The following is a 21,464-nucleotide window of genomic DNA, read 5'->3' on the forward strand; positions in this document are numbered from 1 at the left end:
TCTGCAAATCTGTAAAGAAATGATCTTTGACGGGTGCAGTAGCTTTACTGGTTGGTGCGTACGCACTCACAACTGTCACATACAAATCATTCCTTCTCTGCCATTCGCCATGCACTCGAAGTTCCCCCGCCTCCGCGAGCTTGAGACGGGCCACAACCAATCTCGAACTTACAGCGGTCCACTGCTCACCAGCACGTCTCCAAGCCTCCGTCATCCCTGGGTTCAGCATAATTCCAACACCTTCGTTCCTACGCGCAGGACCATCGCCATTTGGTAGACGACGACCTGAGTGCAAGAACGTATATCCATCAGCTCTCCAGACATCGGACTCGAACCACTTTGTCTCTTGGATCGCAGCGATAGCAATCCCATATCTCCGAAACTCCGCGACCAAGAAATCCAATTTACGATCGATCGACAAATTATTATTTTGCCGCTTTCTGCAGATCCGCTCGTCTCCAGAGTCCTCGACAAGGGAACGAACATTCCACGTCGCGAAAGCGAGAGCAGCTCCACGTCCACCACCACCACGTCCTTCCTTTCTCCTCTCTGTCTGGTTGGACTTCGTCGTCGTCCTCCTCACCATTCCAAATTCAAATTTTCGAAATTCTCAAAATGAACTTTCCGACTACTTGTGCAGTGAGTGCGCAACAACAACTCCGCAGTAGCTTGCAAGGCCACTGGCGGAGGTCACCACAGCCCTGCCCTGGTCTACACCACACGGACAGGGCTGTGTTACGTGACACAAACGACTTGAGGTCAGAGCACTCAAAAATGCAACCAACCTCTACTGTACCAAGCACACACATAACATAACACATAACAATGCACACACACACACACACACACACACACACGTACACACACACGAACACACACACACATAACAGTTACCTCTTGGAGGCAAAGTACATTGTACTAGTAATGACAATATCCCACGCCCAGTACATAAACTTATTGTAATGTCATTGCAAAGAGTTGCGGCAAGAGGAAGAACATAATAATATTATTATAATGTTACGAGTTATCATTAACCTGCCATGTTTGTTCTCCTTCCTCATCTCCGCGAATAAACTGATTGGCTCACCAATGGAGTTCACAATGACTTTCTAGTACAACTTTGCATGTACATATGTACATGTATAATGTAGATCTACACTGATGTGTTTTGTAAAGCTGACCTGCATGTACAGTACTTCTTTGGAAATACTTGTAGAAAGAATGCTGGGAGGGGGAGGGGAGGGGGGGGGGGGGGAGTATAATGCTGCTGCACGGCCAATTTTTGAGAATGCCCCTTGTTTACATACACTGTACATGTCAGGTACTTAGTTTGCAAGTTACCGTAATGTCAGTTCTGCATTGAGCATGAGCTTCTGGCTGGAACAGTTTCTCCTTCCTTCTCTGCCCACTAGTTTCATTTTGTACTAATATCATGACAGCATGGCATACATGTACATAGAGAAGGGAGGGTGAGTCGATAGTTTGTGTGGACATGATATGCTAGGCTCTGGGCCGAAGTCTGTGCACTCTATGCAAACTATCTAGTAGTAGCATGGTAGTACTGGAACTAATAAGTAATACTTCAAATTCTTTGTCCCCATCCATGTTCGACATCATGCAGCACTTGTAGCAATATCACAGCCTGTACAGGTGGTTTGTTTTGAGAGCCATGTGAACTGTGCATGCCAGACGACATCATTTGCATACTGTCTCAAGGACAGCACTTTATTTGGGCGGTTTGAATATGCACTGCACTACATGGAAATCAATGAAGCACTATTGACTGTTCTAGTGTTTGGATACAATGAATTAACAGACACTTGCCAGTGCATGCCACTTTCCCCTGACTTCATCTCCCAATCATCTCAACATTCGTGTGTGTGTGTGTGTGTGTGTGTGTGTCTGCCGGTGGCAGTGTGTGTGTGTGTGTGTGTGTGTGTGTGCCGGTGTGTGTGTGTGTGTTTGTGAGTCTGAGTGTGGCAGTGTGTGTGTGTGCCGGTGTGTGTGTGTTTGTGAGTCTGAGTGTGTGTGTGTGTGTGTGTGTGTGTGTTTGTGAGTCTGAGTGTTGCAGTGTGTGTGTGTATGTGTAATGGGCTAGCCTAATAATATCTGACAGTCTCACCTCCATGGCTTTGTAACAAACTGAGTGACTGTAGCTAACTACAGTCTATTACATTTAAGCCTAGATTAGAACGTTACAAAAACAGGTTTATCTTTCATGATGAGTGAAGAGTTGAATGCAGTCATGTTGCAGCCACTGCAACCACCTACAAGTATAAGGTGCCGGTGCAGGTTGCATTCTTCAAATAATTGATTTCTATTTTAAACTACCCGCCACACCCACCCACAGCTGTACAGGTACAAAGATTGGCGCAACTTAGTTAGGGGTGCAAATACACAGAGTATGAAAGCAATCATACCAATGACACTGAGATTGCACTTACGCTGACGGGTTTCAACAGAGCAAACTGCATCACTTTGTCCTAGGACAGGTACCCAGTAGAGAAGAGGTGGATAAGACCCTTACTTAGCTGTCTACATGTTGCGGCATACAGTGCTGCAATCACCTGGAATGCAATCCTGAGAAGAAATATGACAGTGTACACCCTCTCTCGTATGTGACATACAGCAGCTTTTAAAAATATCACACTTCAATTTTAAAGGAAATGGGACCTGTGCTAGTCCCTTGGTTCACAACGTGCAATTCCTGAGTTTGACTCTGCCAAAGAAAAGGTCAGAGAGAGACTTGGAATTAATCATGTGTATTATGATGAAATGAGTTTCAACTCCCTCAAAATACATGGTCCATGACAAGCAATACCACCTCCACCAGACATCGAACCTGGGACCTAGCTTACATTGAATTTGAAGTTCTCTCATTACTGTACTTTCAAAGTACAATATTTTAGAAGGATTATTTCTTCAGAATAAATACAGATAATTGCTTTCCAGACTAAGCCCATCAATCAGACTTAGCATGGCTGACGGTAGTTCAGGTCAGGTTGGATTAGTTTTCCACGAAAGGTACGGCGATCTCTTGTAGTCGAAGATTAGGTAGTCGGCAGCATAGACGTCGTGGACGGCCATGTACTCAGCGGGAATGAGCAGAGAGTTCATCTCCTGCACCATCTTATCATCCACGGCCTTGTGGTGGTACGAAACCTGCGAGTCCCTGCCCGGAAATGCCACCGTGCTCGGGAGGCCGATCGCCTCCATCATACTTGCAGAGCTGTTGGGCGCCTCCTCGATCTTGCCGATGAAGTCGTAGCGGATGTCGCACGGTCGGCAGAGGTCGTTCATGGGAACCCAGTGTTCATTTCGAGCCACGGGCCTCTGGCTGGCAATGAAGCGCATTACCTCCTGGTAGGAAAACCTTCCAGACTCGTGTGTATAGTTGGTCATGAGGCGTGGGTTATACTTCTTCCACAGCTTGTTCTGCTGCTTCACTCGATTGCCAAATTGGCTCCGAAAATCGGATTTTCTCGCCAGCGACGAGAATTTGTCCAGGTAGAGCGACACAAGGCGATTCGCCGGGTTTCGCACCATCATGTATCTGCAGAAAGTGCCAGAAGAGAAGCCAGAAACAATGTAATATTTTATGCAGTGTTTAGCACAGAGCCCAGGTGTGTGTTGAGCGTACAACTCCGAAAGCTGTACGTAAGTTCCCGTCTGGTCATTGCATACCAGGATTTGAGTACCAGCAAGAATCTGTCAAAAGCCCAGCCGAGAATTCGAGCACCTTGCAGTGATGGCTGCTATTGGGCAAACTATTCTTCTTTTCAGAAACAAGTGAGTTTCTTGACTCCTGTATTTCCCTTTATATACCTATCATTTCCCCATCATAATGGCATGCCATAGCACAATTACAAATACAATTGTGCCAGGGCAGCTGCATGCAAGCAATGGCATGCTTTAGCACAATTATACTTGAGTACAATGTACATAAAATTGTGCCAGGGCAGCTGCATGCAAGCATGGTAGGTCCATGGGCTTACTTGAAGTAAGTCCTCAGTCGCATCCGTATCTCATTTCGATTGTTCAACTCGGCTAGTGACTTGAATCGCCGGGCGTTGGCGTCCTTGTATACACCTTGGTAGTAGGTGGGCTGGTGGCGCAGATTATCACTCAGAGATAGGAGAACGCTCCTCCAATTGTGGGATGCTGAACAGAGCAGCACGCACTATGAATTATCGAAACCATCAAGCAACATGCCATGAAGAACACCCTGGCCATAGCACCATCGCACATAGAAGTTTACTATTACTTTTTTTGGACATGACAGTTAAATTCCACTCCGAACACGTCAGGTCAAGAAGGCCCAAGTTTACAAAAATGTTGAAATAGCACCACAGTAGGATTAGCCAGCAAGAGCAATCAGCTACAGTCCTGCTCAATGAAATCCAGCTGCGGCACTCAAGTCTGCTCCTTGCACCGTTTCAAAGCCCAGTGTTTGCAGGTCTGGGGCTGCGCAACGCCCGGCGGGTGCTTGAGTGACACGACTGTATTTCACTGAGCAGGACTATACAGTAAAGCCTGATGTAAGCAACCTCTGGGTTTAGCGATCACCTGCTCTTAACAACCGTTTTTCCAGGCACGGACAGTTCTACACAGAAACTGTGGGACCTGGTTCTAAAGACCACCTGGCTTTAACGACCGCTTTCGCTTGCACCATGGGGTGGTCGCTTAAACCAGTTTTGCTGTACATGGAAAATGCACAACTTTTAAATTAGACTACAACCACAGCACATATACATGAATATATACTCGAACACCCCCGAGGAACAATCCCTATTCTCTGACTCACCTACTTTGGGCAGAGCACAGTAGATAACCTGCATGTCATCGTTGTAGAGAAGGTGCTCCAGGAGCAGGGCTCTGCGACCGGGTTTGATATGCTGGAGCGGATCAGCATCCTGTTCATCTGCATGGCTGCGACGCAGTAGCGAGCATCGTTTCTCAACAGTGTTGATATAGTTATGCCGGGACACCGGCTGGAGTGAACAGAGTATCGTGAAGAAATTCATTCAGTAGCATAGCGTTAAAATAGAAGAAATCACCTGGAAACGAGTTATGAAGCAACTATCCACGACTCAGAAAGTGCGATAACAGGGCACACTTGAAACTGAGAGGCCACTGAGACATTCAACGACCTGAGACCTAGCTCTAACACATCTCCAATGCGCAAACCAACAGCCTTCCAGCTTGAAAGGTTGAAGGTTATGGCAGGACCAATGAGCACTTTCTGACCGGTATCTTGTTACCGTCGTGGATAGTTGCTTCATAACTCGTTTCCATGTGATTTCTTTTATTTTAATTAGGGCTGAAACGATTATACCGAATAATCGAGTACTCGTTTGATAACTCTAACGATCGAGCAATCGTTTAGATTACCGATTACGATTATTTTGCGTTTTTTTTGTGTCCAGAAAGTACTGTAAACCCTCGTTTATGAAGTTTGAATCAGTTTCCGCTGGGAGTATGCAGTTGCCAGGGGTATGGTTTATGTTCTGAGGTTAAATTGACTTCAAAACTGCCATGTTTCGGAGCTACCCTTTCACTAATGCAGATTTGTTGGTATTATGAAGTCATAGTTTGTGGAAACAGAGTGCTGTTGGCACAGAATTATGACACTATTTGCTAACGATTATAATCGATTACTCGATCGTTAAGCTAAAGAGTAATCGATACGTGAAAATCCACGATCGTTTCAGCCCTAATTCCAAGAATGCTGCGATGCAGCATTCCTCCTTTATGCCCAATCGAACATGGTTGAACAGGCGGTCATGTGTTCCTGCGTGCCACTGAAGTCACCTGGTCACCGCGCCAGCAGTCGAGAACTTTCACAGCAAGGTTCAACTCGAGTTCAACTCGAGTGACAGGAGTGCACCCAAAAAAGGTCAAACAGGCTGTAAGTTGTACCCTTCAGGCGCTAGGCTAGGGCCGCTAGGCACGGTGACCAGGTGACTGGTGTACTGCAGGAGCACGTGACCGCTTGTTCAACCATGTTCGATTGGGAATAAAGGAGGAACGCTGCATCGCAGCATTCTCAGACCAAAACCAGTCGACTTAGCGTCCAAAAGACTACAACATATGGGCCAATCGCGGTCATCCGTGCTTTTATAAGAACGAAATGGCGAATTTAGTGACATTTTGCATACAAATCCCCATCTAGTAGGGCGCAGTCACCCAGTTTCGGTGGAAGTGCGCGAGTTCAATCTTTACTTATAAAGAAGAGGCACCTATGACGTGTGTCTGTGTGTCACGCTCAGGCCATCCTGCGGAGCAGCGCTGCCCTGAGCACGCGAAACGTGCGAACAGTGTAGCTACCGGCCCCAGAAGCACTGAGCACGCGAAGCGTGCGAATCGTGTAGCTAGCGGAAGCAGCCACAGAAGCACTGAGCACGCGAAGCGTGCGAATCGTGTAGCCACCACCACGTGCTGAGCACGCGAAGCGTGCGAACAGTGTAGGTAGCAGACACGATCAGTACGAGTAGCAGTAGCAGCCGCGCGCAGAAGCACTGAGCACGCGAAGCGTGCGAATCATGTAGCCACCTAGCCTAGGCCATAGGTAGCACTAGCAGCCGCACAAGCGCTGCGGACCACGTGAACCGTTCTCTGGAAATAGAAACATCTGCAACAAAAGGATACAAAAGATCTGCACTGACTGCACTCTGCATCTGATCAGCAGTGAAGAGCGCATCGCACTTTTGTTCGTAAGTTTATGAATTTTTTGAGCCGCTTCATCCGCCACCAGGTGATGGACAACCCTGACCAGCCTCCCGAAGGCGTAACAGACGTCCCTCCTTCTCCTTCCAACGATGAAGAACCTCCCTCACCAGGACTTCAGCGGTCTGGCCACCACCACGTGCTGAGCACGTGTGCTGTTCATGTACTTGCTTCACCCGCATGCCACATTCGGCCAGGCAACGCTGGCCGGGGGTGCTGCTAGTTGGGAATAAAGAAGGAATGGAGCGTCTCAGCTTCCTCGGACCAAGACCAATCGACTTAGCACCCCAAAGACTACAACTGGTGAAAATTTGATTCTAGGCTTAACTTCCCCTTTAACAAAATGGATGTCCCAATCACACGTATGACCCAGGTTTTCAGATGGATACAATCTTGCAGTAAGGCAAGAAGTAAGCAGTCATCATCAATATAGACAGCACTCCTCAACCACCAATTCCAATGAATGTCAACCCTACGCAAAGGAATGGCTATTTTGAATGCACAACTCTTTACTAAATAGCACTTTTCTTGAAGTAGCAACTTGGGCTCTTAGCTCTTTACAAAAAATCATTTCAAAAACACCATAACCTCATATACCTGCTGTTGTATCTTTTTCCGTCGGTCCAAAACTCCCCGTACCACTGCAACATCCTCTGAAATACACACACATGCACACACACACACACACACACACACACGCGCACGCGCGCACACACACACACACACATACACACACACCGCATTACAAATAGGGTGTGCAAACGGGTCACTTGGCACTGACTACTAGTATATGAATCACCTGCATATAGAAAGGCAGTTGTATTGGTTGTTGCCAGATATACTTATTGAACTGTTGTTTAACTGAACACGCCATATTTGCAAGAAGTACGCACATATGATACAAAGCACCAGGAATGCAGGAATGGTCACACTTACTTGCAATAAGCTGTAGCTCCTCGTCAGCTATGGATCTCTTCAGTCGAAACGGACTCCAGGTTGCTTTCGAATTAACGTCATTGTCGTCCAATAGAAGTCGTATACCATAGGTCATGAGGCCAACTGCCAAGAGGAATAGTACGATGTTTTCCAGCGCTAATCTAAGCCGTTTCCTTACTTGCATTGTTGTGGTACATCTGCAGGAAAAGATGCAAGTTGAGCGAAGACCCACATTGAATCTCTCCAAAAGACCGGGATTCAACTGAGTTGCAATTATTTGAAAATGCCTACACCATCAAACCCATTGGAGCATTTCTTGACGTATGGGCAATAAAGTGCTAAGGGGGGGGGGGGGGGGGTAGATGCCTAATGACCCAGATGTAGCACTCTGCGCTGCTCAATGAAAGCGGACGCTGCAAGGTGTGTGCCCTGGCACATTTCAAATGCCAGTATTTGTAGGTCTAGGGCTGCAACAGCGCCCACAACATGTACTTGGCTCATGTTGTCGAGTTTCATTTAGTGGGACTGTACATGATAGAATTATTTCAACTGTGAAGGTGAGGGAGATAGTGATGGCAAAAGTGCCTTGTGGTGAAAACACAACACATGTGGTCGGAGCAAGTCAGGAGCCAGTGCTGACCTTCCAGACGGATGGACTGTTGTCAGAGCTTGTCTTTTAGTTTTTCATCAACAAAGCACATACCCCGGCACACACACAGGTGTGGATGTATTTCTCACTGTGCCATGCAGTACTTTGCCCCACGGAGGCATAGGATAGAGAGCAGGCACACGTGAGTTACCCAGTATTTTCCGGAGTATAAGCCGCACTTTGAACACTCAAAATCCCCCCCCCCCAAAAAAAGACGTTGCAGCTTTTACTCCGATGATCAAAATTCATGGTGGTAAATAGGGTGGATGTCTGTATTTCGTGACAAGAAAATGGGGGTGCGGCTTATACTCCGGAAAATACGGTACATGCACGGTAACATTCTCGCAATCCATGGATGCAGCTAATGGGGTCGTTCTCGGCACTTGTGCCAGTGGTTGTGAGACTTATCCACTCACCCCCACCGTTAGGCGCTGCATCTGCCGCTAGGGTTTTCCGGGTGTTAGCGGATGTCGTGAGTTCCCTTCGGGAACGGACACGATAATTTACTTTTTTTAATCCGTGCACATGCGTCTACCAGACACAGTTCTGACCCATCTACATCTACATGTAGATGGTCACAAAAATTGGGTCACGTTTCAAAGACTTGAAAAATGCCCCCAAGAACTATTAAAAAGTAAATTATCGTGTCCGTTCCTGAAGGGAACTCACGGCGCCCGCTAACACCCAGTAAACCCTAGCGGCAGATGCAGCGCCTAACGGCGGGGGTGAGTGGATAAGTCTCACAACCACTGGAACAAGTGCCCAGAAAGACCCCATTAGCCGCATCCATGTACCCCCTGTGCCTGGCCACTACCAGTATTGATGGGCATAAAATATGTTTACTTATTTGCAGTTAGTATGTATGTTCTGAGTTCCGGGCAATTCCTAGATCCGGACGGTGCTCTGTCCCAAACTGCAGGGATTGGGGGGAGGGGGGTTCTATTGTGTGTGTCATACTCTTAGGTCCAGACGTTAGTCCTGTACCGCTGCATGTGTACACTGTTGTACTGGCCGGTACTGTGTTGTTACCTTTACCAGCATAATACCGGGCTGGTATAGTACAAAAAAAAACCCACATTTTCGTGTGCAAAGCCACTGCATTGTCACCTTCTACTGTAATGGGATTCTACGCACTGCAATGGTTGAGATCATACACACAGACTCAGCACCACGTGTAACAGCAACACCACAATGAAGATCTGCTTCGCGCAATCTACACCGGCGTAGTTGTAATGCAGATATTTGCAGTCACACGGAGGCCGGTACATTGCAAGTACATCGATGATCTAGCTCAGTAGCTGAGGGTTGTTCAAAAATCAATAGGATCTTGAAAGGGAATGTTCAACGCAGCCACAAAACAATCCTGGCTTACCTTTCGCAGAATACGACAGACTCAGTGTACCTCGTCCTTCTCGATTTTGAGGCGAATCTGCACAGCCTGCACTTTGATGTAAGCGGTGGAGCTATGATTTGGAGATCCAATCCCAGTCACCGTCACTTTGCCTTTTCCTCTTTGTTTGTGAAACTCGTGGCAGAGAGTACTTCACCGTGGTCACCTGAAGTGAGAGGAAACCACCCCTAGCGATTGCAGGAAGCGTTTAGTTTCCACACGCAGTACCTACACTGCACTGCCGCTGGGCTGCGGCGGGGCACAGCGTCAGCAGTTATCCACGAAAAATGCCTACTACCGTAATAACCATGACCTTGACTGACTGTGCCACCAAGCCGTGGCCGAGGCCGGGGACACTTCAGCTTAGGCTTCACACTCACATCAGTGTCAATGATTTTTATGTTCTGGTGTGACATAGGCATTATCACTCATCAGATCTGGCAGCGTCGTATCACAAAGTGACAGTAATCATACACACAGGAACCTCACTCAGTCTACTCTGTGCCGTGTGTGTTTTCTATCCAGCTTGGAACATTGGGGAAAGTAACGTTTTTAAATAGTTTGTGAAGCCTAATTATAAGAGTAAAGGTGCAGTGTCGCATGTAAACCCCACCGCCTACACTATGTCTATGGTTCTTACTTCTGGCCGTGACAGACGGATGCTTCGAATCTAGCTCCACTTATCCAGGCCCAGCTAAAGAGTATGAGTAATGAAAAGAGGACCTTGCTAGACTAGAGAGATAGCGGAGATTCCAGAATATGTGGCCTCAACTGGCCCAAGTCACGTGGAGGCAAATGAAAATTTTAATACTTTCGTCGAGTCGCAGTATGGACACGCGCACGCACATGCACAGTAGATCTACTCAGTAGACTGAGAGTGACTTCCACAAGTGCATCATCTGCAACAGTTATGTAAAGACGGCCGGTATACTTTAGCTTTTCCTGCTGCAGACAAAACTCACTCAAACATCTGATTGTGTCGAGTACCGAACCACTTGATAATAATACTGGTCGAGTCAACCAGTACGTCTTGTTTTCATTGTTTGCTAGAGTGATATGTGTAGCCTCCATACTACACGCTAAGCCTGAGCTAAGGTCAAGAGGAAGAACCAAGGTTGAATTCCTTACAACGAATCGATATTTTACTACTCTCTGGTTGCTACTTTGGTCTCGGCATAAGATCGTCCTTCCGGCCAGGACAATTTTCCACGAACAGTCGAAAAAAGGAGGGAAGTTAGTTGCTTCCACGCTGCACCCAAACTGGAGCTCACTTGTCACTAGACTGACTCACGACTTTCATCCAGAGAAGTCTGTCAAACCTTCCACTCGGCAAACCCGCAAGAAAGCACCACTGGCCTGCTCCATACATAGTGTTTTCGGGGAATTCACCCCTCATCAGTTGAGCTTAAGTAGGCTGCTGAGCTTGAGGAAGATTGTGCCTGAAGACCACCACTTGCGTGTATAAATGCACTCCAGTCCAAACCATCACCAGGGATACAAACTTACAGAGACGCTCCGTCTCCAGCGCGATAAACACCTCGTGAACCTCACATACATGTAGCAGCGTGAGTCAGTGTCGCTCATGGATAGGTACTGTAGAACAGAGAGTGAGGACCCTCGGTCATTCGCAACGCTGTCAGTGTCACCTCCAAACCAACTACAACTAACTTGTACGCGACTACAATTATTGTAGTCACAAGCCCGCGCTGGGCACAACAGGCTTATAAGTTATAAACTTACTGCCAAGGTCGTTACCACTATTTCATACGATCTTGTGCTTATTTTGCCCGTAAAAGAGGCTGGCACACGATTGCTATGGCGCCGGATACCGGCGAAACCCGACGGCGTAACGTGAGTTGCGGTCGCTGCGTAGACATAGCTTCACCACACACTACAAGTACAATCATCATGATCATTGTACACTACAATCACGTGACCATACTGAGTCTGGAATCTACGGCCACCACATGCACAGTCCAGAGACTGTCCAGTGAGTCCACCGCGGCCAAGGACCATGCAAGGACTGATCGAGTATATTATAGTAGGTCGACGCATGGGCCGAAAAGGCTAGAAAGTAGAATATCGTTCTTTTGTGGTATGGGAGGAGCGGCCGAGGGAGGCACAGTCTGCAGGCTACACCACCGTCAATGACTCACCATTGCTAGGATGGTACATAACACGAGCGGCTACTGCACGATCACGGACAGATCAAGTCAGTCACAGACAGGTAACGTGAAGCAGTCATCCTCGACACTGATCCCTTGGCACGACTCAGAGCTAGAGCGAGCAGTGGCAAACCTCACAATTTGCAGGATTCACCGAATAAAATGCAGGTGGAATTTCTTCTTCGCGGGACATACGCGACCTGAGGACGGCGTGGAGATCAATGAAGCGTCCGTGGCGGAGTAACACTAGTAACTGGACACCGACAACGGTGGATCTGAGATTAGTCGCAAGGACCAGTAACCGACGCGGGTGCAGGGTGGCAGGGTAGCAATGCCTGGCTATCGAATATTCCAACAACGTGCCCATGGCAGAGTCGGGCTTATGTCCCTGCTGATGCTGTTTGTGACGATTGGCTCCTGCAGCGCACGTAAGTAGTGATGTCGGCATGGCGGTGCTTCCATCAACACCATCTTGTCCAGTACATATTACAGATGAACTCACCCAACCAGCGATTGCAATATGCCTCGCTCAAACTGCACCATTGACATTTCTATGGGAGCCCATTTCTCAAATAATTACAAGTAAGTTGAGTGACAGCGAAATGAGCGGAGAAAGAAATCTCGAGTTCGGGACCAATGAATAATTCCCAACTTGTGGGTTGGCACTCGGATAGAGCTATTGGCACGGTCTTGCAGTTTGGTGTGTCTTCACATTGTGTAACATTTGGAAATGTGTTTCCTTGATTTGAAAAAATTGTCAATTGTTTTATCTTGCTGGGATCTTAGAGACAATTTGCCCCTTCAATGGCAGCATCTACACATGCCCGGATTCGTCCTACCCGTTCGATGAGGATAGCACGAGCTGCTGCCTTGTGGACGGGCTAGCCAACTGCTGCAAGTCCATTCTACTGGACACCTGGTAAGACTATGGCTATGATTAGGTGTTCGTGTGTGTGTGTGTGTGTATGTGTGTGTGTGTGTGTGTGTGTGTGTGTGTGTGTGTGTGTGTGTGTGTGTGTACGTGTGTGTGTGTGTTTTGGCAGTGAGCAAGTACAAGTACAAGTGTGTGTGTGTGTGTGTGTGTGTGTGTATGTGAGTGTGTGTGTGTGTGTGTGTGTGTGTGTGTGTGTGTGTGTGTGTGTGTGTGTATGTGAGTGTGTGTGTGTGTGTGTGTGTGTGTGTGTGTGTGTATGTGTGTGTGTGTGTGTGTGGTAGTCACTGTCACTGATTATACCCATGACAGACAGTACAGTACCCCTTGGTAGATAATGCCAGCAGAACAATTGGCAGAATGCGGTACGTTTTCTGGTTTGTTTCATGCATGTTTGGTATGTGGATAAATAAATGGAGCAGAATTCAAGGAGGTGCCTGCCATAAGGTTCGCACGGTTCTGCCAATTTCACTGCTTTTTGAGCAGAATCCGCCTTTTCGAGCAATATCCAGCGAGGGCTACAGTAGAGGCATTGCGCAAGGGTCATCGTGAAAATTCCACCACGCCCAGGCACTGGATCTTCTGTTATGCATGGCTCCTCTGACAGTCAGTAGAGCATGAGAGATGCAGTATGTGAAGCACAAAGCCAGAGTACAATCTCATCTGGAGTGTGCAACCAACTCTGGTCTACAGCTGCCTCGTTCCTGTGCGTGTGACGATGGCTAAAATGTGGCAAACACATGTGCTGGACTATATACGGGGGTCCTGATGCATCATATTCATCTCGGCTGCACCGGCAGCAGGATATCTCTTAGAATGCGATGCCCAGACTAGTAAGTCATCTGACAATGCATTGTCATGTAACTTACTGGCCTCGTCATTGTCCTGTAGCAGTCGGCATTCTTTGTTGCCTTTCAATTGTGCCCGCCTTCCCCTCTTTGGTCCTATCCCTTGAACCTCCCACGTAGTTACGGCCGTTTGTTTGCGCATTGGAGACGTCCTTAAAGCTAGGCATCATGTTGTTGAATGTCAATGTCATCGGTCAGTTTTGTGCCGCGTTATTGCACTTTCTGACTGCACAGTAACATCTAGTTTCAGCCGTGGACTATATTAACCGCCGTCCAGCCTGTAACACAAAATCAGTCCTGGTTTCCCGCATGATACCCTCCGTGGTGAAAATTTGGAGAACATTGGTTTGCATAGTGTAGTCAAGGACTGTTTGTGCATCACCAGTTGGATAGATGGCAAGGCTATAGTGGAATTTCAAAGGTCTCATACCTAGTATAGGACCACGGCTTCGCCCAGCCGGTCATTTCCGCATTCAATATTTGATCTGCTTATCGACTTCATCAATCGGTCTATAATAGATACATACTGTAGTTGACTTCAACTGCTCAAACTGCGCTCAACAGCTGCGTAGTGGCAGGGGTACTGGAGCTTTCTAAGGCAAAATTCTAAATGGCTGGTTACACTCAGAGTTTCATGCTAAGCAGTCACCAGGCAACATGATTTTTGGTATTTTAAAAGCTGACGTGAGTATGCATACACTGAGGTATCTCCACAATACACTGAGGTATCTCCACAATACACTGAGGTATCTCCACAATACACTGAGGTATCTCCACAATACACTGAGGTATCTCCACAATACACTGAGGTATCTCCACAATACACTGAGGTATCTCCACAATACACTGAGGTATCTTCACAATACACTGAGGTATCTCCACAATACACTGAGGTATCTCCACAATACACTGAGGTATCTCCACAATACACTGAGGTATCTCCACAATACACTGAGGTATCTCCACAATACACTGAGGTATCTCCACAATACACTGAGGTATCTCCACAATACACTGAGGTAAAATACTGATAACTACCTTGGTATCACCATTAGGGAGTCGTGGCCAAACCAAGGAGGTGACACGGTACAGAAATCCTTGTCTCAAGGGTTGCCTCTCATATGTTGTTATTTTTCAAGTCGAGTCCGAAAGGTCATTCGTGTATCTACGCACCTTGGGTAGTTCACCTCCCTGGTGTGGGTGCGACTCCCCGATCACCAATCCTTTGACCATCAAAGTATAGGCTGTACTGACTTTTTTTGGGTGAATTACAAGTGCTTAAAAGTGCGGCTTATACTCCGGAGAATTCGGTGCCTGCTCTGCTTGTACATGTGAATGTCCTTCACTCTTGTGTGATGATTGGTTGTCAAACCATGAAGCTCTGCGTTACAGCAGAGAAGACTTTTCTTCTTCTTTTTTTCTATTTTTTTTACGAGGAACCATGAACCTCGAGAACAGAATGCTGCATGATATAGGTGGTTTTGTGTACCTCTTGTGTAATTTATAACAATGATAAATATGGATTGCTGGCCTTGATATTTTCCTCTACTGGTTCTGCAGGGAGATAGGTCTGATTGTCGGTTTGTCGGTTCTGTTCATTGGCGTCACGTTCATCATCTGCATCTGCTGCAGTGGCTGCCCTCTTTACCAGTATCATACAAAGCACAGCGACTACAGGGCCATAAGCAACAAATGAGCCAGTTTGCAAACTTTGAAAGTGATCATGCCGTCAGCCCGCGGTCCAGAAGTCACCTGGGCACCTCATGGAGATTGCTTGTATGGTGTATGCTCCAATACGATTGTCTTGCTTATAAAGTACCCATACATGTATATACTCCATACATGGCGTGAGATGCAAGTCCAGCGTCAGAGATGGCTCTCAGGACAAGTACAAAAATAATAATAGCTAAGTTTTGCAACAGACATGTGCTGGTTTCCTGTCATTGCTGTTTTGGCATATGAATACATGTTTTGCACAGTGAGCCTCCGTTCTGCATGCATTCTGCAAAGAGTGCGTTTGCACTCCAACATTATATGCATTCTCTGTTCCCTGGCTGCCCAATTTGGGATGTTTGTTAAGGAAACCCAGCCTAGATCTGATCTTGGTGGCTGGCTTCCGTGCACCAGTATTTTTTGGTAATGCTACTGAAACATCACCATCATGTACATGTAGGTCTGTATGTACTCAATCTGCGGGCAGAACTGTTTCGTCCTTTGTGGTCTCGTCAGCGGAGCACAGAGAAAATTTATGTACATGCATGTATTTTTAGACAGTTATCCTACTTGGAAGTAATTCGCAAGTACACATGGCCTACAAGCCTGATTGGTAGAAAGTCCTAGTAGAAAGACGCTTCTTTCTGAAGCATCCTTACAGAATATTATTATTATTAATCTGCAGCTGCACAGACCCCACTTTCAGTATCACATCATGGTTATACAGAGCACTCTATTCTATTTCATTTCAGCATTTTATAATGCACACATCCTGCCACTTTCTGTTGAGAGTGACTTCATCATATGCATTGCTCGCACTGTCTCAGTTTGCTGGCCCACTGTCTTTACAATCATTAATTTTTGTTTCTCCTTTTTTTCAGCCTGTTCTGGTATGGATGTTTTGCACACGAATTCTCATAATTATCTGCTTGCACCAATATCGCCGCAAAGCAACCCATTTTTTTTGTACCAAGTCCACTATGCTGCCGAATAAACGCGGAGAGTCCACTGATGAAAAGTGCTGTGCAGTACAGTGTACGCACGCACCAGAACAAACCTCTTGCAATCAGGAACTAGTAGTAGCTGATATTTTACTACTCCCTGATTACAATGGATGCCAAGAGTAAAATAAGCTCACTTGTGTGTACTGAGAAGTAAGGACTGATATCATCTGAAGGTGCATGCTGCAGACAAGGTTGGTGACATCATCCGAAAGGGTAGGGACATTAATAATCACACGGGAAACCTTTTCTGCTACTTTGATGGAATCTGTGCGTTTTTGATTTTAGCCATTTTCAGGTCTAATAATAGTGCATGGCAGGAGAGTCCTAGGCTTTGGCTTGTTAGTGACGGATTAGCCCAAGGGCTAACATGAATGGCGTTAACAAGCCAGTTGCCTGACCTGCCCTAGACTGACCATTTTAGAAAGAGGTTATTATTCGCTTTGCGTAGACTGGAAAGTCCCTTGAATCATGTCCTACTTTGATAGCATGCTCAGTATTCAAATGTTCTGAAGTTGATAGGGACCATTTCACTGATTGCCAGTAGATGATAGTTTAATTATTAACTGTTTTATAAGCGGTGAAAGCTTTGTACCTAGTGGCTGTGTCAAAGTGCAATTGGATGGGTACCACCTCAATGATTGCTAATAGATGAAAGTTAATTAACTGCTTTGCAAGCGGTGAAACCTTTGTACCTAGTGGCTGTGTGAAAGTGCAATTGCATAGGTAGCATAGCACAGCAGTGGTTAATATGTCTTGACAATGTGGTCTAACTACAATTCGAATCAGCAAAGTAACACACCACCCAATGCAAAGCTTCCCCTTCTGTATTTACCTTTGATAGTTCTGACCTTACCAAGTTGGGTGGCGTGTTCCTTTGCTTCTTCGAAGTGTAGTTAGACCACAGGACTCGTCATCGTCCTGTAACAGCCGACATTCTCTGTTGCTGTAGGACTTAGCTTGTGCACAATTTCGTTGTGCTCACCCTACCATCATTGGTCTTACCTTAATTTAACCTCAAACATTCCAAGTACTGAGTTGGAAAGATGTTGGTTTGCGCACTGAAGATGCGTTACAGATATACGGTACATGTACTTCTTGAAGTAGGTACCAGGTCGTTGCATGTCTCATTAGTCTGCCAGTTTTGTGCCCTGTTATCGCACTTTCTGACTGCTTATTGTCTTACTCTAGTGTCAGTGTTGGACAGTGACTCTAGCTAGCTCGTATTCGTGTGTCTTTCAATGTAATCTGTCAGATTATTTTCCTTTTTCAGGCAGTTCACTTCCCGGGCAGAAACTGGCCGTGGTTGGTCCCCTACGGAGGGGAAAGACCCTAATGCCATCTTGGAATCTAACACTTGAACATATGCCAAGCCCATACAAACATATCCCCTCAACCACACACACGCACATGTATATAAACAGACGAAGATACACGCATGCTTGCAGGCAACGACGCACGCACGCCCGCTCACGTACAATAATATTATGGTTTAATAGGTCCTGTGTTGGGTTAACATGGTGCTGTACTGCGCACACGCTTCTTATTTTATGTATGTCCTACCCAGCCTAGCCGTCTTCATACTCCCAGTCCCCTTTCCTCGTGTTCCCCATGATACAGTACTGGGTCATCTACATGATTGTACATGACCCGTGTAGTTCACAATGATCTCAGGACCTCAGGTCGGCCGAAAGCATGCACTTGTCACACCACTCTTTTAGGTGTTCCTCTGACCACTGAGAATTGGAGCCATTGGGCACTTCCAGGCCGGAGAAAAGAGAAAAAAAGACGCAGGCACTTACGTAAAAAAGGAAAAAACGGATGCAGGTACACGTACTACATGTTACAGTCAACTTCGCTAATAACGACTGCGGATATAACGACAATTCGCGAATAACGACAGAATTTTCATGCCCAGAGCAAAGTCCCATCCAACTGTGACACATAATTATTATAATGAGACTTCGGGTATAACGACACTTCGCGAATAAGGACACTTTTCTGATGCCCCGCCGAGTGTCGTTATAAGCGAAGTTGACTGTACTTGTACTTACATCATTGTACAATCGCTATTCAGACTAACTTGAAATGGCAGCAGGCTGGGTAGTTTACATGTACATGTATGCACAAGTCTCATTGCCACAGTTTGTTTCAGCAGTAAAGATAAACGGCAACTCACTTGTACACTAGCTACCAATCGACACGATTTCCACGGCTGTCTGCAGAGCCAGGGAAGATAGGCGCAGGGTTCTTCCCTTCCGCGTAGCTATGTCTTTCATACATGTACAAGGAGCTGGCAATACCGGTAAGGCTCACTTTTATCAACAAGATGATGGCCGTGCCAACACTTTTAGTCACAGTGAATCACGCGCTGTGAAGTATTTTCTCGTCTTAAACATAACCTCGGCACGAAGCTGCTTCACAGGGCTGTGTCAGAAGAACGTCCACTTGCTAAGGACTGCAATGAACTTTCGTCTACATGTGGTTAAATACACTCGCTGTTAAATGCTAACCAACTCCTTCTTTCGAAGGGTAGTCGAGCTGGGGTGAGTGTCTCTTTGCTTTTGACTCTCGTAGGTTCTAAGGGCCATCTGTCTTATCAGTTTGTTGGGGGCGAGGCCAATTCCTTAGCCGTAGGGTCACCCTCCGGTGGCATTCATTTTGTGAACGTGGAACCTGCCAAATACTTTCTGACAGGATGAGCTCAACCGTGGTCGGAGGAGTGATGCTTTGCCTTTTGGGCTGCGTCTTGGGCGCTCATGTGGCAATGGTTGCAGGATCATTGAGTCGTCCCCAGGTGTACGACCTGCTCCGACTCCATAACCGCCTCCGCTCGGACGTGTCGCCGACACCCTGCCAGCAACTGCGACCGCTGGTTTGGAGTTTGGAGTTGGCACAAGTTGCACAGCGCTATGCCAGTTCATGCAACTGGGAGCACAACCCACGGCGGAGCACCCAGGCCACGAAGTTTGCTCGGGTGGGCGAGAACCTGGCGTACAGCACGGCCACGCGTGACAGCGTGTTGGACCTAGTGCAGGCCTGGTACGACGAAATCGACGACTACACGCTGTCGACGAATCAATGCCACGCCAGACCGTGCGGACACTTCACACAGATTGTCTGGAACACGACAACACACGTTGGATGTGGCATGCATGTGTGCCCTACATCGTCAACGAAACACTTAACGCTCAACCCCCGGCAGTACCCACAGGTCCTGATTCTCGTCTGCAACTACGGACCAGCAGGTAACTGGGCTGGTCGGGCCCCCTACTCGGCTTGCAGCGGCAGTGGGCGCCTTCTCCATGCAATCACACCTGCACTCATACATACGTATGTTGCTCTTCTTGTGCTTAGAGCTGCGTTTCAATAGAGCATATTGTGCAATATTGTACGAAGTACATTCATCGATAACATATTGTTAGTCTTGTTAGTTCTTTCCTCACGTTCTTTTCTTGTCGTGAAAGGTGATGAAGCACAATCCATACCACCACTGGTGCACACATCATGTGAAAAGGGTCATGCAATATCAAGAGCAGTACGAGGCAGCCTCACGGGCATGTGTCCTAATTTCTTATTAACCCTTTGGAGTTGATCGTTCCTTTAGGAACGGTCGATCGTTCCTTTAGGAACGGTGCCCATGCCACTGTTATACTTTAATCCGATCAGATTGTGCTGTATGAAGATCTGACCATGTCCATCAGATTAATCTATTCTGTATTACCTTCTCTGACGAGCCTTTTCGTAGGCGAAACAGCTGTCAGAAGGAGTCAAAGGTACCGGTGCCCGACACCCTTCGTTGTTAGAATATTTCTTGTGTGTAATGGCTACCGAGGGTAGCAGCTAATCAGATAAAAGAGCGCATGAAGGAGGGGGAGTAGAGAAATATTGGATCATTGAAAAGCCGAATGGTACAGCTCACCACATCATCGGACATCAGCAAGATAAGGGGGCGTTCGAATTGCCCTCATCAGCTTTTCGTTTGACCAGGTAGGCACAGTGGGTTGGTCTAACACCATGGTAGAGATACACGAGGTACCAGGCTCTAGTCCTGTCCGGGAGCGGTTTTTCCAGCTGTGCTGTTGCCCAGAGTCAACTAGGAACTTTTGGCCAGGCACAAGGGGTACGTGTTGATGCGGCTAATGGGGCTTTTGGCAGAGTGGGTGTGTGCAGAAAAGGTACGTGGATGTGCGAAAGGTATCACTGTTTTCAATGCATTGACAATTGAAGTAATTGCCAGTGGCTTCAGTTCTGTGCTTCGTGTGCAATCTCAACTCAAGAACAAAACGTTCAGAACTGAGGAAAGGGCTGTTCAAGTGGGTGGACGAAGGTCAATGTATAACTCAAGTCCTGCACGCCCAATGAATGTATATTGCATACCCTATTTTGTATGTCAAATCTCATATTCTCCCTCTTTCCGTGAGGATTTCCTTGCTGAATGCTGATGCCAAGCTCTACACATACAATTGTTTACATGTACATGGCTGTATATCCCTGTGTGATATGGAAACTGTGTTACACGTGTCTAACCGCAATGTTTGCGTATACATAGTCAAGCACGCATACACACGCACACACACGCACACACACGCACGCACACACACACGTACACATACCTACTTCGAAAAAAAAGAAAGAAGTAAGGACCTTTGGAAAGCCCATCGCCAAAGGCGATGATAGCTGCCAGGCGAGACAGTAATTATAGTAGCGGGATAAGTCATTCGGACGGCGAAAGTCGCGGCCGCAGACACAGACGAACACTCTTGGCTGGGGCTGCCTTGGTGGCTTCCACTGGCTAAGCGCCGGCCTAGTCTAGTCCCTCCGGTATTGAGCTAGGTGGTACCATTGCGTCTCCGAGATTCCGGTCGACCGCAGGTCTGAAGCTGCCATATCTCTCCAACGACGCTTGGGTCAATGGCGGGGCCGCGCGTTTGTGCCCTCCGCAAACAGGATCAGCGTTGGCAACCTGGTGTCATCCATTCTTACCAGGTGGCCAAGCCATCGCAGGCGATTTACACGAATGGACTCTTCCAGCGAGGCTGGCTTGCCGCTGTGCTTCGCCACGTTTTCATTTGACAGATATTCACATACTCACACACCTCAGA

At 47.1% G+C, this 21,464-nt stretch overlaps 2 protein-coding genes and 1 long non-coding RNA gene across 3 annotated transcripts; 2 read left to right on the forward strand and 1 right to left on the reverse strand.

The window, feature by feature from the left end:
- Positions 1–2,403: 2,403 nt before the first annotated feature.
- LOC135810061 (carbohydrate sulfotransferase 14-like) lies at positions 2,404–10,234 on the reverse strand. Its single transcript, XM_065323529.1, has 6 exons — positions 9,684–10,234; positions 7,663–7,859; positions 7,324–7,379; positions 4,805–4,991; positions 3,996–4,161; positions 2,404–3,553 (listed from the first exon to the last, which is right to left on the reverse strand). Exons 2-6 carry the CDS (start codon positions 7,844–7,846, stop codon positions 2,998–3,000), a joined length of 1,149 nt encoding a protein of 382 aa, XP_065179601.1. The 5' UTR covers positions 7,847–7,859; positions 9,684–10,234; the 3' UTR covers positions 2,404–2,997.
- A 1,668-nt stretch (positions 10,235–11,902) lies between these two features.
- On the forward strand, positions 11,903–16,334 carry LOC135810062 (uncharacterized). Its single transcript, XR_010552264.1, has 3 exons — positions 11,903–12,294; positions 12,653–12,785; positions 15,206–16,334. It is a non-coding gene; the product is annotated as an uncharacterized LOC135810062 (long non-coding RNA).
- A 2,448-nt stretch (positions 16,335–18,782) lies between these two features.
- LOC135810881 (peptidase inhibitor 15-like) lies at positions 18,783–20,079 on the forward strand. Its single transcript, XM_065324289.1, has one exon. It carries the CDS (start codon positions 19,058–19,060, stop codon positions 19,730–19,732), a length of 675 nt encoding a protein of 224 aa, XP_065180361.1. The 5' UTR covers positions 18,783–19,057; the 3' UTR covers positions 19,733–20,079.
- Positions 20,080–21,464: the final 1,385 nt, after the last annotated feature.

Source organism: Sycon ciliatum, chromosome 2, assembly GCF_964019385.1.
Source record: "Sycon ciliatum chromosome 2, ocSycCili1.1, whole genome shotgun sequence".
Taxonomy (NCBI): Eukaryota; Metazoa; Porifera; class Calcarea; order Leucosolenida; family Sycettidae; genus Sycon; species Sycon ciliatum.